This window comes from Pagrus pagrus (genome assembly GCF_965226575.1).
Source record: "Pagrus pagrus genome assembly, chromosome: 18".
Lineage (NCBI taxonomy): Eukaryota > Metazoa > Chordata > Actinopteri > Spariformes > Sparidae > Pagrus > Pagrus pagrus.
The window spans coordinates 3,799,712-3,817,358 of record NC_140202.1 but is presented as its reverse complement, the minus strand read 5'-3'; the positions used below and the strand labels follow the sequence as shown (position 1 = coordinate 3,817,358).

General features: G+C 40.7%; 1 protein-coding gene across 3 annotated transcripts in view; it reads right to left on the bottom strand.

Annotated features, from left to right (window-relative positions):
- The window catches only part of alk (ALK receptor tyrosine kinase), a 345,355-nt gene that overhangs the window by 38,085 nt on the left and 289,623 nt on the right, over positions 1-17,647 (bottom strand). For all 3 annotated transcript variants that reach the window (XM_084381759.1, XM_084381761.1, XM_084381760.1), the window contains exons 7-11: positions 14,553-14,687; positions 13,737-13,837; positions 11,151-11,323; positions 9,070-9,164; positions 2,784-2,882 (exon numbers count right to left, since the gene is read on the bottom strand). In XM_084381759.1, coding sequence (XP_084237885.1) covers positions 2,784-2,882; positions 9,070-9,164; positions 11,151-11,323; positions 13,737-13,837; positions 14,553-14,687 — 603 coding nt within the window. The remainder of the gene's footprint in view (positions 1-2,783; positions 2,883-9,069; positions 9,165-11,150; positions 11,324-13,736; positions 13,838-14,552; positions 14,688-17,647) is intronic.

Below are 17,647 nucleotides of genomic sequence, written 5' to 3'. Positions count from 1 at the left end.
GGAGACAAGAGACGTTGACGTCGGTGGGGGTTAATCATTGAGCGTGTCGGGGGAAGAGGAGAGCCTTGTCGGAGTGACAGGTCTGCTGAGCTAAAACCCTCATCAGGCTTGCTGTCCTGCCCCACAGACGTCAAAGCATCAGCTCGAGGAGAGGAGAAGGGAGACGCTTGGTGAATGTTAACCGCTCAAGGCTGTCTTTGAAATGGCCAAGGTATAACTGCAAGTTCAACTTCTTTCCCTCCAGAGTTAATATCTATGATAATCACAAGGGCGAAAGCAGTGTGATCTCAAAGTCCCATCTTTCTCTGAGGAGATTTAAGTCGTCTGGCTTTATTGTAACCATACTGAACATTACCTGTGTAAGCACATTAAAATAACCTTTTTGTTGCTGCCCTTGCAGCTAAATCCTGGCAACAAACGCCCCTGTATGAAATACCCTTTATATAATATTGTATGTGCAATGTTTCCTCAGATGCCATCCGGCTCAGCGTGACTGTCAGAGTAGCCTTTGTTTGCTGAGTGACCCATGCCTGTGGCTCCGTTTCAATGCATAATCCTGTAACATTATCAAATCATGTTAGCTGGCCAAACATTGATGTCTGATCTTCTACTGTCCCTGTCTGAGTCCAGAGAGACAAACAGACGGCTCTGTGTTCAAGACCAAAGACTGACCCACATCACAGACATTCAGTCTGACAAGTCTCTGCACAAAAAGATCAGGAAATTAACATATTAGAGCCCTCACATGCTAAGTTGACTATTAGTCCATATTGGTCTGCCATTGAGCATTGTAGTTATGGCTCAAACATCACTTCTACATATTGTGGTGTGTCAGGTCTAGTTGGTGAACAGCAGCTGTTCAACAGAAGGAATGCTGTATGTTTAATGAAGGAAGTCAGTATGGGAGAGCGGTCTGGCTGGCTTAAAGGACTACTCCAAAGATTTAGCATCACTATAACTATAACATTGTCAGATTCACAATGGGAAGTTTAAAAAAAGAGGATCAAAACCAATGCAGCAGAAGCAGGGATATTGTCTTTTTTTCATTCTTCTTCCTTGTCAAACCTGCTGGCCAGTGGCTTATGTAGACTTTGCCCATTATCCTCAGGCAAAGATGAGGAGTGGGCTTCAGAGGTCCGGTAAGCCCTCTTCTTTCAAGCTTCACATGCCCATATTTTATTTCATTTTCAAACCAGGCGTCTTAATCCCTAACTGCTGTAACTGACATCACTTGAGGCAGCACCCTTTGGAGCCACACAAGACTTTATAAAACTTTTTTCACATGTGCTGCAGTACTCCCCTCCACCTGTAAGTGGACTTTGATGTGTAAAATCTGTAGAGTTCCCCTTCAATCAGTGATGTAGAAGCTGTTATCTCAGACCAGCTTTTAAATTGTCTTCAGAACATGTAATGAAACTAGGGATGCACAATGTTGGATTTTAATATTGGTATTGGACCAATATCCAATATGCTGATATTTTCAAACTCGTTTTGGCCAGTTGCCGATGGTGATAGTGATATAAGCACATATAATGTAATAATATAATGTTTATTTCCAATCAATGGCGATATGATATTATATGATATTGATGATATGATATATGATATTGATATGATACTGGTGATATGCAAATATTATTGTGCATCCCTCAATGACATTACAACAGACTAACACTGGCATTAAAATGGTGAGTTGTTTTGTGCGTCATGCACAATGTCTCTGGATAACAACATAAAGACAACTGACCAATATTTTTTATTATAATATAATTATTATAATAATATTTTTTTTTTTCATGTAGGATGAGAAAGTTTATTGGCTCTGGCCTTTGGATGCACAACGTGATGATTCATATCAGTTTATCAGTGGGTCTTTTAGGGCCTGTAGTGTGTTATGAGATTCAGTTTCAAATGGAAGGCCAGCCTCTGTACCCTCCCAAATTGATTTGCAGAGTTTTTAACAGCGTATGAATGTCACAAAAGCCTTTTATGCTGCCTGGGAGAGAAAACAAGATATAGATGAATGCAATTACAATCCTGGAGTGTGAGAACACTGTCCACACCAATCATCAGTTTGAAATGGAAAACTGCAAAGTGCTAGACAAAGTTCACATTCATTCAACATTCATACAAGTGCTAAGTCATTACATGCTTGTCAGCAAACTATTTCTGAAAAAAGGAGTATCCAGTATGCCGCAATAAAGACTGACCATACAGTGTAACTCTAAAATTGTACTGGCTGATATCTTTCAGCACAGAAGCTCAACAAGTCCAGTGTACCTCGAGCATTTCATAACTACTAGCTAAGGAAATGTGTTTTAGAGCAGGTTTGATATGAAAGTAACTTATGACTTTAAATATAGAAATTGAATCTCTGCTTGTCCTTACCCTTTTGAAGCAGAGAAGTGAGAGAGTGCTAGGTGGAAAATGTCAAGTCTGTGTAAGTGGTTCCATTGACATTCTCAGGAGACAAATTGGAGGATTTTACACTTCAAAACTGCCCGTCCTGCTCCATTTAATGCCAAAGGAGATCCCTGCAGCACTCAGTTGGCTGTGGACACGGTGCAGACCAGTAGGGGGCACACTTACTTTGTTGCAGCACATGTTCAGCATGTCTAGAGTAATTGTGAATCATTAATGCATGCAAGCATACATGTGTGTGTGTGTGAGAGAGAGAGAGAGAGGGAGAGAGTATGATACAGAGCAAAGGAGAGTGCAGGAAAGACAGAGAGAAACAGATGCACAGACAGTGTGAGTGTGTGTTGCCTTATTTAAACACTTACAGTAATCTGGGCCTTCAAACGACGGGGGTGTCGCCGTGATGGTTGGTCTAAACGGCAGCCTTGTTGTGCTGGTGGCCACTGGTGGAAACTCACCGTTGGCTGAAATGAAATATAATGCATTTATTGAAAAGGCTGTACTTTCTTTCCTCGGTGTTGAGCAATGAAGTCCTGTTGTGGTTACACTGAAGAAGTCGAAGAGCTGAGCACAGTGGCTTCAGACCCCTCACCGGCACAGAAAATGTGGAACCACCAGCAGGGGTCATTCTTTAATTTGTACCACCAATGGCTACACAGAGGGAGTGGAATTCATAACATCCAGCTCCTCTCTATCGCTCCCCTTCTCTGTTCCGTCCTACAGTAGCTGGGTAAGCACTGCCTTCCCATGACTGACATCATAAGCTTGCTGGTACCTTGATCTCTTCCCCTTAAATTCTCACCCAGAATTAAGTCTCCCAGGCAAATGGCCTGGTTGATTGCCTATTGCAGTTCAAGATAGAGGAACCTATTTCTCTCTAAAATATGGGACACTCATCCTAACTACTATGATGGTTGAACGCTGATCAAAAAAACAGTCACCTGGTCCCATTCTCTATTTTTTAGTAGGGGTAGAGAAGCAGGGTTTCCTGTGGTCGCCTGGCTGAATCACTGAACAGATGAATCAATTTCTTTGATTAGGTCCATGCTCTGCAATCAGTGGTATAAAAGGTTTGCCTGAATGATGTGAGAGAAACCTGCTGCCACATCTGAGGCAGGACTGCAATCACTGCAACCCTGTCATCTGAACATAACAAAATACTTTTCCAGTAGGAAGGGCTCAATTGACAAAATCAATGTCCAACAACACCCTATAGGGAGAAAATATATTAAAATCTTGAATTCAAACATTTGTCAACAGTAGCCATCCTAAACATTGCAGAGCATGCGCCATTTCCTGTGAAATATGAACACTTTTTCATTCCCACTCTGCAAAGTTTTCACCCGGTACAGCTTCCACATTAGCTGCTATGAATGTGTCTGTGACTTTAACTCTGTTTCCAACTCTGGGTTGTTGAAGACTTCTGTCCAGCATCTTGTTTCTTTGATGTAATGCTTGGTAGAAAAAGCCCTCGGTGGCTCTGTTGCTTGATGACCCTTGTTGTGAAGGCAGACGACTTTTGTACAAGTGAGATTATTTCAGAGCGGTCAGATAAGGTTCGCTGTGGTTTGTGGAGCTGATAGCGCTGCCATCATGCAGGGCTATGACACCAGACAAGGGCATGGTTAAAATCTTGACCTGCTGCTTTTTCTAGTCTTGCCTCTGATTTATAACTTTTATAAGAGAGCAGGATACTGCGTATGTCACCCATAGAGGCTGCACTGCCTGGTTGGCTTTGGAATAATAGAGATCTTTGCTGTTTCTGTCAGACTAACACAATGCTCCAGTCTATCAATGCTGTTGAGAGCCTTCCTCATAGTCTCTTCATTAAACATGTTCACTTTGCCAGTATTAAAACTAGAGGCATGTAGACATGCATTGTGAATGAAACTCTATGCACATATGCATATTAAGCTCCATATCTGTTCTGCATACGGAACATGCTGTTGTGAGGACTACAGGATTAAATGGTTTCAGGGCATATTTGCATTTCACTCGGCAAGAGAAAATAGGAGGTTTCTAGTTGTAGACTGGCCTTTGTTGTAGAGGAGCAGAATAGCATACTGTTTGTTTACACTGTAGCTGCCTGATATTCTCTATAGGGTTGCCCTGGATGGCAAACAGCAGCATAGGATGATTTAAAGGTTTCATGAGAGTATTTTCCTTCACTTGCTCTGCTCCTCTAAGCCAAAAGTACTCCTTGAGTAAAAAGTTGCAACTCCATATCACAGCCCTTATGCAACAGCAATACTTTTCCCATATACAATATGTAGATCTACTATATTTATATTTTATTTTTTGTCTTATGTATTTAAATATATATATTTAATAATTAATTTGCAATATAATATTTATTACATCAAATGATATGTTCTCTATATATAGACAAGTATACCAATTATTGACATTTTTTGTATATTGTAAAAAAATATATTGTGTGTCAAGGAACAAAATACGTATCAGAATATTTTACCAATGTACTATCAGAACATATTTTGTAATATTTTGAATATTAACACATTTCACTGTATTTTTCAGTGTATGTCGTGTGCTTGTTGGGTAAGGGACCAAAAACCCATTAATGAGCAGGTGGTGTTTCCAAACCTCAGAAAAGAGTTCCATGAGCTGAATATCAAGCGGAAATCTGAGTACAAGTTTCCTAATTGTGACGAGCTGATGAGTTGCTCACATTGTGTCATTTGCGTCCTTGGTGAACAACAAATCATGGCTGTTTCGCCTGCCATCATTCTGGATACGTCAGGGGACAAAAACAAGACTTTTCATCTTTATCTCTATAATCATTTTACCACCAAAACACTCCCTCTCCTCCATCCCGGCTCCCCCGTCACCTCGGGCTGGAGGCTTACCGTTTATGACAATATGGCAGGGGGCTCCCACAACAGCTGCATGGTTTGGAAAGCTACTGTGTGGCGCTGTTCCATTTGGTCCAAGAAAAAGCGTTGACTTAGAGCTAACAACCTGACATTAATATTATTTGTGCTTAAATTGAAACTTCACCTTTGGTCCTCTGGGTCATATTTATCATTGAAGGGAATCAAAATCTTCAGCTGGTGGTCTCTACTTTCTCTGAGTAGAAACATCTTGTAAGTTTGGCCTCAGAGCTTTAAGAAAACCTCTGCAATGCTTACCAAAAACTGGCAGCTAGAAAATCAATAGCTCATTCCCCAGCCCTGTAATCCTCAAATAAATATGATCGTCTAAGTCTCCACTGCTTGGGAGCTTTAATACAGATAGTGTTTATGTGCAGATTTGATGGATCACATACCGCACGCGTCTGACGGCAATATGTTTGATTGTTTGAGTATTTCTTTCAACACTGTCTCTCTGTAAGTACAGTAAGACCCCTAGATGCGTTATGTATACACAAGTTCAGCAACTTTTTATATCTTCAACAAAGTCGCTAACAAGGCTCACTGCATTGTGATTCTGAGCAGGAGCTAACACGCTGCAGCAGGGCTACGGAGCAGACAAAGCTGGAGTGCAGAGCATTGGTATGCTGCTGCAGCGGGAGGAGGACTCAGCAGGTCCACCACAGAGCAGCATGAACCAGAGGGCAGGGCGACAGCCGGCGTGGCTGTCACTGTTCATTAGCAGGGCACTGTAAGATGCCTGAAGCCCACCAGAGGCCAGCCACAGGAAGAGGGGGCACCTCAGATCCACCCGAAATATCTTGAGATTGTCATAGCTCGGGGGAAACATACACAGTACAGACACATCATGCTAACTGTCAGTATTAGTTCTCATTGAAACATGGCATCCAAAGCTTTTCTGCCACACCGCAAATTTAGAAAATGTATGCTGTGTGTTTTCTCAAATGCAAAACAACCTACTCGACTTTTGGATATTCTGATCTGTTAACTTGCATGTACGGCTCCTATGTTTGTATCTGAATCTAAACGTGTCTGATGAACCTAGTAGAAACCACATATTAAATAACTTCCTTTAATTAGCTCTAATGTATATGTCATCACTGTGAATACACTGAAGACTGTAGAACATCTGTACTTACTGGTCCATGGTTTGTCTTAACACCCACAGGTGCAGGTGATAATTACTGAAACAAGTAAATGTCAGTAACTGTAGTTTTATTTAATGCGTTACCTTGGCAGATAACACAGTTAAAAACAAACTAGACATTCATTGACCATTGATAAAACTCTGTGGATAGCTGTTTATGTAAAGCACAGTTTGAACATTGTTTTTATACAGCCATTAGCTCCACATAGCAAAAATTTCCATCCAGATCTCAATTTTTGCACTAGTGAACCTTTTGAAGAGCTTTGCAAAGACTCTCAAGTGATGTCAACATCCAGCTACTGGGGAGGGGTGTTCACAGTGTGATGCTGGGGAATCTCTATTAATGCAGATCAGTGTTTGGGAAAACAAATGATGGCATATAGCAGAGAGAAAAGGATGAACTTCCTGTGCTGTGTAATCAAATAAACTAATTTAATGATGCTGGTGAGGACAAAATGATAAAACTGTCAGCCAGGTCTAACACCTGAGGGGCAAGGAATGCATCATCAAGCACACATGTCTGCCAAACTATACATCACACTAAAGCCCATAGAAGTGTGGGAATAAGGCCACGGATGGCTGATCCTCTGCACGATGTGTTCACAGTATGTTTTCCCACCGAAAGATATTACACGTCCGTGTCATAATGCTCAGGGATCCATCGTGCTAATCACTCACAGTGATCACTCCTGGAAACGACGTCTTTTGCTGAGCTTCAGCATCTCCCATCAGTCGGTCTGATTGATAGGCGATAAAATGTGACTGTGTCGAGTGTGTCTGTAGGTAATGGATACCTGGCCTAGATTAAGAACTTGGGATCTGGAGAGGGAGCGAAGCAGGGACAGATGATCCTTCAGCGCTGCCATACCAGTGCTGCCGCTCCGGAGGCCATAAAACACAATTGGTGTGCAAATATCTCCTGGAAAATGTCGTCTCTTTAAATAACGAGCCTCTGACCCAATAAGCCAGTGTTGATCCAGGGCAATCAGTGACTCGGTTCCAACAGCAATCTCTCACATCATATTCAGCTGTTGACCTCATGTTATCTGATGAATAACAATTAAGGCAATAGACTGTGATAGTGATTGTATCTGTGTTTGAGGTATAAATTACGCAAAAACATCAAAAAGGTGAGCAAAAAATAGATTACACCTGTATTACACGTGTAATGCACTGCAGATGGATTTAATGTTTTTGTAATGTTTTTGAAATTGTAGAAAGTTGTAGTCTGATTATTGAAATGACTTTCTCAATAAAAAATGGAATTTTGATTTATCATACTGCTTGTATTAAATGATAAAAAAGTAGCCGTGTGCAGTGATCTAGGAAATTGAGAGACAGGTGAATCGTAATCAAATCGAATTGTAAGGCCAGTGAAGATGCACACCTCTAGCAACTAACGATTACTTTCATTAACGATTAATCTGCCAATTATTTTCACGGTAAAGTGATATATTAATTGTTTAGTTTCTATAATGTCAAAAGACGAATGTCTTCACAATTTCCCAGAGCCCGAAGAGACATCTTCAAATTGCAACAGTCCAAAACCCAAACCTGAAAGGATTAATCAATTATCAACTAATCATTTCAGCTCTTTTATACGTTTGAATGAAATGAAAATGAAATTCTATCTCAAATCTATTTGTTGCAGTAACGTTACCACACCAAGACCTTTACACCATAGACAAAAAACCTGACAGGGTCAGTTTTATAATCAACCCCACATCACAATGCATTCAATTAAAGCAGAAAGAAAGAAAAAACAGAACGTGTCAGAGGGTTATACTCGTACCCCTGTCTCCTGAGTCTAATTCTTGGTCAGGATGAAGTCTGTTTCATTTTAACACTGTTCTTATTGTCAGAGCTATAGTCAGGTACAGAGATGCTCCGCCATTATTATTCCTGCCACAGTTCAAACAGGTTCCTCCAGAAAGGCAGAGATGAGGGAGGCACTGAACTCCTAACCTTTCATTCTCCTGACACCAGACTCAGTTGTCATCTTACTCCTGTTTTTTTATACCGATAAACCATCTCAATTACAGCACAAAAATATCTGGAAGGGTGATGTGAGGCTTGACCTTTATGAGCCTGCAGTGCAACACTGAAACATAAGCCCTTATCAATCAGCAAGCTATATTACGGCAGATTTTGAACTGTTCTGACATTTCAGGACACATCATTTCCATAAAGTTTGTTCAATGCATCGCTATGCAAAGCTCTAGTAGGTTTAAAATAAAGATATCATTTCTCAGAGAGAGGTAGATGTGTGAAGGTCTAATTTTTAAGCGTTGAATGAGAATTCCAGAAAGTTCAGCGTTGCATTAAAAGACGATTTACTATATTATAGCTATGTCAAGGGAATTGAAATGAATAAATCATGAAAAAGTACTGTACGCCCTTGATGAATGCTCCAAAGTGTACAAAACTGCCACTCAGTCAAATAATTTCGCTGTAAAACATGAACATAGGGCAGACCTGTATTGATTATTAATTTAATATTTTTTTTCCCCATTGTGCTTGTCATGGTCAATCAATCAAGCAATCGGTCAAACAACTCCATTAATTCAGCCCAGGTGCCAAAAAAGACAGACTCAACATTTTTCTAGTACTCACATGCCAGGAAGCAGTCCATACTGAAAGAGATGTTGTCGAGAGAGATGGCTGAACCGGGTCCAGGTCCATCTTCTGTGCTGAACTGCAGCCAGAACCTGCGGAGAGACAGATCTCTTTTAACAACCTCACTGCTGGTGAATGGTAGGAGAATTTCTTTCTAAGATTATGTGAGGAAGCTTTTATCATGCTTTAAAAAAAAAAAAGGTTTGTCTTTGGAGGGTGTGCATTGTGTGCCGTATGACAGCTCAGTCTGTATTGTTAAGAACAGCTACTGTAGGTCTTTTAGCATCAACAAAAAAAAAACCTCTTTTGTGATGAAACACATTTTCTAGTTTTAAATGAGATACTTTCATGCACGAAATAATTTAGGCAGGCACTGTTACAAAAATGTAGCTTTATTTATGCATCTAAAAGGGTTGAAGTTACATGCTTGAACAAACAAACAAGTTATAATATATTATATAATAATATAATATAATATGATATATTAATGTGTGATCTTTAGACATGCTGGGAGATGGAATTTGAGTGAGGTTAGCTGTTTCTTTTGTCTCCAGTCTTTAAACTAAGCTAAGCTAACCAGCTGTTCACATGAGGCTGGTATTTATCTTATCACCCAACTCCCAGGCAAAAATGTCAAATAGTATATTTCCCAAAATGTTAATCTATTTCTTTAAAGTGGGAACAGACAACTTCCTCCCTAGCATTTCCAGGTGGTGTTATTGTTGACGCCACTGTCACAAAGACAACTGGATCTGTTCATAGGCTGTCTGTGGATGTAATTGATAGCAGCTAAAGTAAATATGACTTCTGATTCAAAAATCTTTCCCCTTCAACCCCATCAATTATTCAGATATGAGATCTGTATCTGTCAGTTTTAATGTTTAATATGTCGGTGTATACTCACATTCAGTAGTATACATATACTGTCTGTTGTGTCCCGACTTTTGTCTGCACTTCAGGCTGTATTTCTGATTCTATTTAAGCTCTACAAAGGTCACTGTGCAAAGAGTGGCAGGTTCACCTAGCGGTTACGGACATGACATTCTAATTAAGAGCACAAGCACAGCTGACTACATAACCCTGGAATCAAAAATTAATCACTCCCGAGGGACCAGGATTATCCAAGCTTGAATAGCAAAGAAACCTCCATTCAGACAAACAGACATGAACAACCTTATCTTGGGTTTCTTTTTTCTTTCTTTACTTGGTTTAGTTTTCATTTTGAGGACAAATCAGGGCCATGGCTAATTGGAAGGCAAGTAGGGTGGGTAGAGCCTTGTGTATTGATTTTTTACTCTCTTTATCACAGACAAGTGGAATAAAAAGAGAGGGGAATGTTTTGCACAACTGTACACATGGAAGGTCCATGGCATAAGACTAGGGTCGCTGTGGGATTCATTAATTTGTGGAGTTGAGAGGAAATGTTTCCCGGAAAACGGAATGTAAATGTTAAAAATCTGCATTTATGAGAGTTGAAAAGAGGGAAAAGGAGCTTTGGTTCTTTTTCTTAAGACTTCTTTGGCTGTGAGAGAACTTAAGGATACATGTGACTGTGTCAGAGGTTTGTTCAGATACAAGTTGGATGACTTGTTTGCTCATAAACACCCCAAAGTGGGAGTTTGATGCCTTCAGGCAGTCCAAACTAAGTGTAAAACCAACGTGATGTCACCCATTGGTTTGTAAGCAACTGTTTTGGAGCATCAGTTTGGAATAATGGCAGATACAGTTGTGGATTTGTGGGGCCAGAAGTGACCATAATTGGATGCAATGGTGGAGCTTGGGAGGATATCCAGATTGGATCTGACTGAGAACCCAAGCACGGCATGTTAACAACTTTTCAGTCACAGCTAACCATAACCCCAAAGCAAACCCTGCTTGATCCTCTGTTTACTCTAAACGGGCCCATAATTAACAAATGGAACATCATGCTGTATTGTAGAAGACTTGAAAATATCGATTGAGACCAAACTCATAGAGAACTGCTTACTGAGGTAATAATCAAGTGATTGATCCAAAACATGCAGCTTAATGTAATCAAACTTTGTCAACGTGGTGAAAAAGGTAAGTGTTTATTGTACCAGTCTGCCAGCCCGTAAAGGGGAAGTGTGATGAGTTTCCAACCCCTTTCAAATTTGGGTTCACTGGCTGAATGCCACAGTCTGCGCTGCTCCTCTGGGCCTGTGCTGTTCTCCACTATCCACAGTGACAGCGCCCCCTTCTGTAAGCCTCCAGAACACAGCCGGAATCGCACCTGTTGGAGTAAAGAGGAATGTTGAGTGTTGATTTTTGAGCTAGATGATGATTAATAAGGTGTGTCAGCAGATAAAACAAAACAGCAACTTCAACTTCCTTTGATTATTCTGACAACCTGCCAAGTGTGTTATTCGTCAAGGAAAGGATGCATTTAAAATTGCATCGAGATCAATCGGCAACAGCCATCTGTTCAGTTCTAATTATTCTAAGATTAATAGAATTCATCCAGGATCGTAATTTGGGTTATTTCGCTATCTATGCCGCTCCTGCATGCTTCAGCACAAATCAATCTAATTTCTATGTTTCCAGGAGGGATATGGTGGGTGTGAAACTGCTTAAAATTAAACAACACGCAGGCCGTAGCGAGAATTAAATGGGGAAAGGAAGTCTGAATCCAAAGCTCGCTAACAAGCATGAGATGTGACCACGTCCCTCTACAGCATTTTATTGGAGCCAAGAACATAATTCTTGCTTCAACAATTTAAGTGGAACAGATGCTGGCTTAAGCCTAATGAAAAGCACACGTAGAGACGACCAGAACATTTAATTCAACACTTTTATTCTGAGTGCTTGCATCACGCTTGTCGATAGCAGGTTGCAGGTCCTTATCATCAACTGCAGGACCACATGGTGACCGTTTAAACATCAAGATTACAGGCACTGCACAGAGCACACTGGGCGCGACATGAAAGTGAACGTGGTCTGTAGCTAATACCCAAAACTAATATCCTCCACATAGTTGTCCAAGAGCAGACAAGCTGGATTGAACAGCACCAGTTCAGTGTAGAGAGAAGGATTTAGGGTGCTAATCTGGAATCATGGCTAATCTTTGGCTGTGTGCCAAGGCGCTGGGAGACAAGGTCTGCACTGGTATAGTTCTACCTCCATTACACTCCACAAATGTCAGACACCTCCAGTTCACACCTGAGGAGCTTCTTCTTCTGCATTTTTATTATTTTTTTCTTCTGGTTTCCATGTCTGTCTCCAGTTGAGTTGCCAGAATAAAATGTTGGCAATTTTAATAACCACATAACTAATAATTAAAATGTGTACGTATGTATCATCAACATTTCTTTAATACGTGTCATATCAGCTTCACATGACTTTCATGCAAGGATGTGGAGGGGATGCTGGTGGTATGACCGCTGACTGAGGCGGCTTCCAAGGGAGAGACCACTGTAACTTAGGGACCACAGCATTTCTATATTTGTACGCATGACAACACTGAATATTTTTAGGAGAAGACAGGACAGTTTCCAGCTGTATTTGTGGTGACAGAACCAGGGAAGCCAAATCTTTTCCTGAACCCTAACCAAGCGTTTTTTTTGCCTAGGATGGGACAGGACGATGACTACAACGCTGTCACAATATAAAATTGAAACTTAACCTGATGAAATGTAAAGTTGCAACATAATCTTGATCTGCAGCAACGTACACTGCCAACAATTATTCTGTTGATTGGGTGTCCACTTCCTTTGCATGTTTTTCTTGTCCCCCCACCCCATCCCCTCTTTCTTATTATCTTGTTTTTTTTATCTTGAGCTCTGTATCACATTCCCACCTCCACCCCTCCTCTGGTTTAGCTTCTCTCACCCCTGAATCCCTCCCTGCCTCCACACATACGCAGGTCAAAAGGTCGCTGTGCATAGCAATGATAAAATAACTAACATAACTCTAAATGCTCAAAGCAAAAGCATCAATCAAGACTTCAAGTACACAACTACCCTCGGAGGCCATCTCTGTGAGAAGGATGATCTGAATAATGTATGAATTCTAATCTTCTCACAAATAGGTCAGCAGATACGACCTGTGACTGACAAGGTCAACTTCACTGTTTGTTAGGCTCTCTGAGGATGGCACAGTGTTAATCTGCTGTCTTAGGACATTACTGTTTGATTTCTGAGCTGTTTCTAAAGCAGTTAACATACAAAATTAGGAGCTTTCTACTTCTACAGCCTGGACATGATAGCCGCCATTCTAGACAATGCTCAAGTTTCCACCAGGCAAGCCACTGTCCGTTTCAGAAGCATCCCAGAAGCGGCTCTCCGCTCTGCTTTGCAGAGAATACGCACAGAGTCTATTTTTGATGGCAGTGCCCAGAAGCTGTGTTAAACTGCACAGAGCAGATCAAGTCAGACAGGAAGTTTGAAACATGAACGGCATACAGCATCAGGTCACGAAAGAAACATTTCTGCAAGTCAACAATATAAGGCAGGCATGATGCTCCCAGTGGGGTATGAGGCTGCATGGAGAGCGGAAAGCAACTAATAAGGGTGGGTCTGAGTGAACTGAATTGTGCACATCTAGTCATGTGTTTGTCCGAGTGAACTGAATTGTGCACATCTAGTCATGTGTTTGTCCATGTCTGAGAATGAAGAAGATTGTGCGGTGAAACACTACACTTTGCTCACCTTGCATGGGGAGTTTCTTAGAGGAGGAGGGAAGAGAGGGCTCCTCAGTAATGCTGAGCTACGCTGGCCTTTGGACTGACCTTCCACACTGAATGTAGCACCTTTACCACACAGACACATGCATTCAACAAACAGAAGAAGAAAAACAAATCTTATTACACAGAGGCTTGGATTCAGGATATAAAATTGAATAAAAGAGTCTTAGAACTCACATGATGGTTTTGAAATATGATTGTAAACAAAAAGATTGTTTGAGGAAAGCACAGTTAAACAGAGTGAGAGCAACAATACACTTAACATTTGTTATCCGTCATTTCAGTAACTGTGGCAGAATAAAATCATCAAATATGGTATAAAATTACATACTCCATTTATAGGTTTCCCAGACTACCTTTGAGACTTCTGTAAATAGTTGAGAACAAAAACAAGCCTCAGCAAACGGAGACACACTCGAGTCACTGCACTGAAGATGAACTGCAGATGTAGGACTCAACAGGAGTCTGCATGCTGCAGCTTTCACACCCAGTGGGACTCCGTTCGTAGCAGACTACTGAGCTCTGAGCAAGACAACACGTCCGTGTTTGACACATCAGAGCTTTTGGTTATCTTTCCACATTCACAAACTGTTAGACTCAAATATTCAAGGTCATTGATTTAAAATCCCCAAGTCTTGCTCAACTGTAACATTTTCCCATTTGAAGTCCATTTTAATGAGACATTAACGCTGCTGTTGACACACTTAAGAGAGGCTACAAAAAGGCCACTTCATCATTGGCCATAACATTGATGATATCATGAGAGATGTGTGTGAACCACCTGAAGATGGGCAGCTCTGTCTGGTAGCCTTGGCTGGCGAATGGAGTCTTCTCCAGGAGAGACCGCGGCCTGTTATTGACTGCCAACTGCACTCGCCCTCTTCAAAAGAGCAGTAGCTGCCATTGAGAAAGTGGCCTGAAGAAATACAGGAGACAGAATACATTAGGGGAGCAGGGGAGAGGATGATAAGGGGGGTGGGGGGTGGTGGGGTGACAGGGTGGGGGTGGGTGGGGCAGCATGGAGTCAGTGGACAGACCCAGCAGGGGGGTTCGAGAAGTGAGAAGGGAGAGAACAGTGACAGCCCCTGTGAAGGAGAAAAGGGACAGGGGTGGAGCGGGGACAGAAGATCGACGAGTTGAGCGACAGTAAAGGCGAAGAGGTTGGGAGGAGAGAGGCATGCAGGGGGTGCAGGACTAATGGCTCAGAGGACTAAATGTGTTGGTGAAAATTAAGGTTGAGGTGTGATGTGGTGGGGTGAGGGAGGGCTCTCAGAGTGACTCTAGAAACATAGGCAGAAAATGGAAAAAGCCTGAAGTGTCTTCAGGGGGAGATAGGACGAGGTAGAGGAAGAAGAAGGTCTGAGGGGAAATGAGAAAGCTGAGGTGGTGACATGATGTGTTTTTGAGGAGGCAATCAACTTGAAATCACTGCACACGACGGCATGAGCCTCGAAAGCATTTAGACCGCTGACTACAATTTGCAAAGTAAGTCTGTACAGCAGCAATATGTTGAAAATGGTTAATTGGATTGTGTAGTGCTTGTGTAACCACAAAAAGAGATAGGCACGTTTGTGTGTCAGGGTCCTTATTTTCACACTGTGGCTTAATGAAAAAGTGCAAATTCCTTGATTTGCGAGGATGGGTTCCCCTTTTATGTTTGGTTAAGTAAGTGACAGAATAAATTAAATACGTAGTTGCACTACCTTAGCTGTTTTTTAACCCCCCAACATTTTGCAAATAGCACATTTTCTGATTGAATGTTTCACTTTCAGAACTATATATTCATATAACACAGCTGTATTCATATATACATATGTGTAGGACTCCAAGTCAGTTTGAATTTTTTAAACTCCTGTCACTGTATCCTTCCAGGGTGCTGAAATGACTGGAAATACCTGCCAAATAAATAAATAAATGTGCCCCTCACTTTTTACAGTGTAGTTCAGTAAGTTCTCTAGACATTTTGATGGACTAATGAGATGTTTACTTTTTTAAACCTTGCATATCTAGATCTATTTATAACATATCCATTGTGATTTTAGTTGTTGCCATGTTTCAAATTCAAAACAGACTTAAGTTGATAAGGCCAAGAAGGTTTGAGTCTCATTTCAATGTGAAAGTTTTCACCTTAAGTTTTCTTTATGTTCCTTTTATCCCGAGCTTCTGTCTATGAGTGCCTATTACCTATAAGAACAAATGAGTGCCCTGGTAACAGCGTGCTTTTGGGAAATGGCATCATCCAGATAATGGAAGTGAAACTGGCCTGAGCAGAGATCATAAAGCAGGTATTGTTCTGGAAGAAAAGCAAGAAAAATACTTCCTTTACCAATGTCAATACTTTTAAAATGACTTTTTGTATCCGAAAGGCTTTCGGGCTTTCAAAGACCTAGTATAATTAAACTATCCTCATTTCATTTCTATTTTAAAGTAATACAAAGAAAAACACCAAAATTGAAGTATTGTTTTTCCGTGATGTTTTTCTCAAGCTTCTCTGAACTTTTGTGAAAATAAGTAAATTCTATTTCTTCTGTGTCTTGTGATATTATAAGTCACCCTCCCTGTTGCATAAACCAGTTAGTGTCACTTAGATGTTCATCATAAAAAGCACTGAGATTCAAAGTCACATCATATGATCGCTGCTCATAACATGAATAAAGGAGTCTGTGATGATGTCACATCTGCACGCATTAGCTCTGTGCAGATGTGTGACTTCAAGCCTTTTGCTCCCCATGCTATCAGTCATAACTGTTTGCCATCAGTCTCGTCTTGGCACTCAAAAGGATTCAACCTGAAACACTTCGTTTAATGAGGTGTGACGAGGAGATGTGAATAAGGCTGATATAACAATGTCATTACTAATTTATAAAAACTGACATGATCATTACTTAATCTTTATGAATGTTGAGCAGAGTGTCATTCAGTTATGCACGTCACTTTCAATGCAATGTCACACCACAAGAGGACACAGGGTTTAAGAGCCTGTCATGGCAGGCTCCATACAGTAACATGTGATTAGACTGGCATATGCTCGTTTGACATGTCATGAATCATTTCTTTTGCTCATGTAAAGTGAAAGAGTTCATGGAGATATAATAAAGTATTGTTATGCTGTCAAATGTAATAACTCTGTTTTAACACTGATACCATTAAAGTTACGGTTGTAGGTCTGTCTTGAGAAAAGTACTGCACAGGAAGCGGCATGGAGCATGTTGTTTAAGACAAAGGAGGCCATGACAGCACTGATCTCACTGTGTAATGAGCAGTGTTGTGGGTAACGCGCTACAAAAGTAACGTGTTACAGTAATATATTTCTTTTAGCAGTAACAGGGTAATATAACGTGTTACTGATAATATTTCAGTAATGTACTACTACAGTTATGTTATGCAACGCATTACAATCTGAAGTGAAGTGTTTATTGTTGTTTTTTAAGAATCTATCCACACCGCACACAACCATATTAATGTAGGCTATGCATGTGTTTAATATAGCCGAACCTATAAGTTCTTTGTTCAGTGTGACTGAAATGTGCCGTCTTTCGTAGGCCTAATGATGAGGCCTAATCCTCCGAGTGCATTATAATTTACATTCCTGAATCACATGTGCCCATGCATTCCTTGTTCTGTGAACTATGATAAAAAGTCATGTCATTATAGGCTACATTATAGAAGGTATAGGTCTGTTGTGTTTCATATGACTGAGCAACAATTGAACAACAATTACAATTAAAAATATGTATTCCTATCTCATAATATATCAGACTTTGATACTTTGTCCGTCTGCTCATCACTGTGTTCAAGGACATTTGTTTATTTATAAAGAAAAAGGCTATTAAATTGTTCTATATAGGTTATTTGGGCATTTTGTTGAAAGTAACT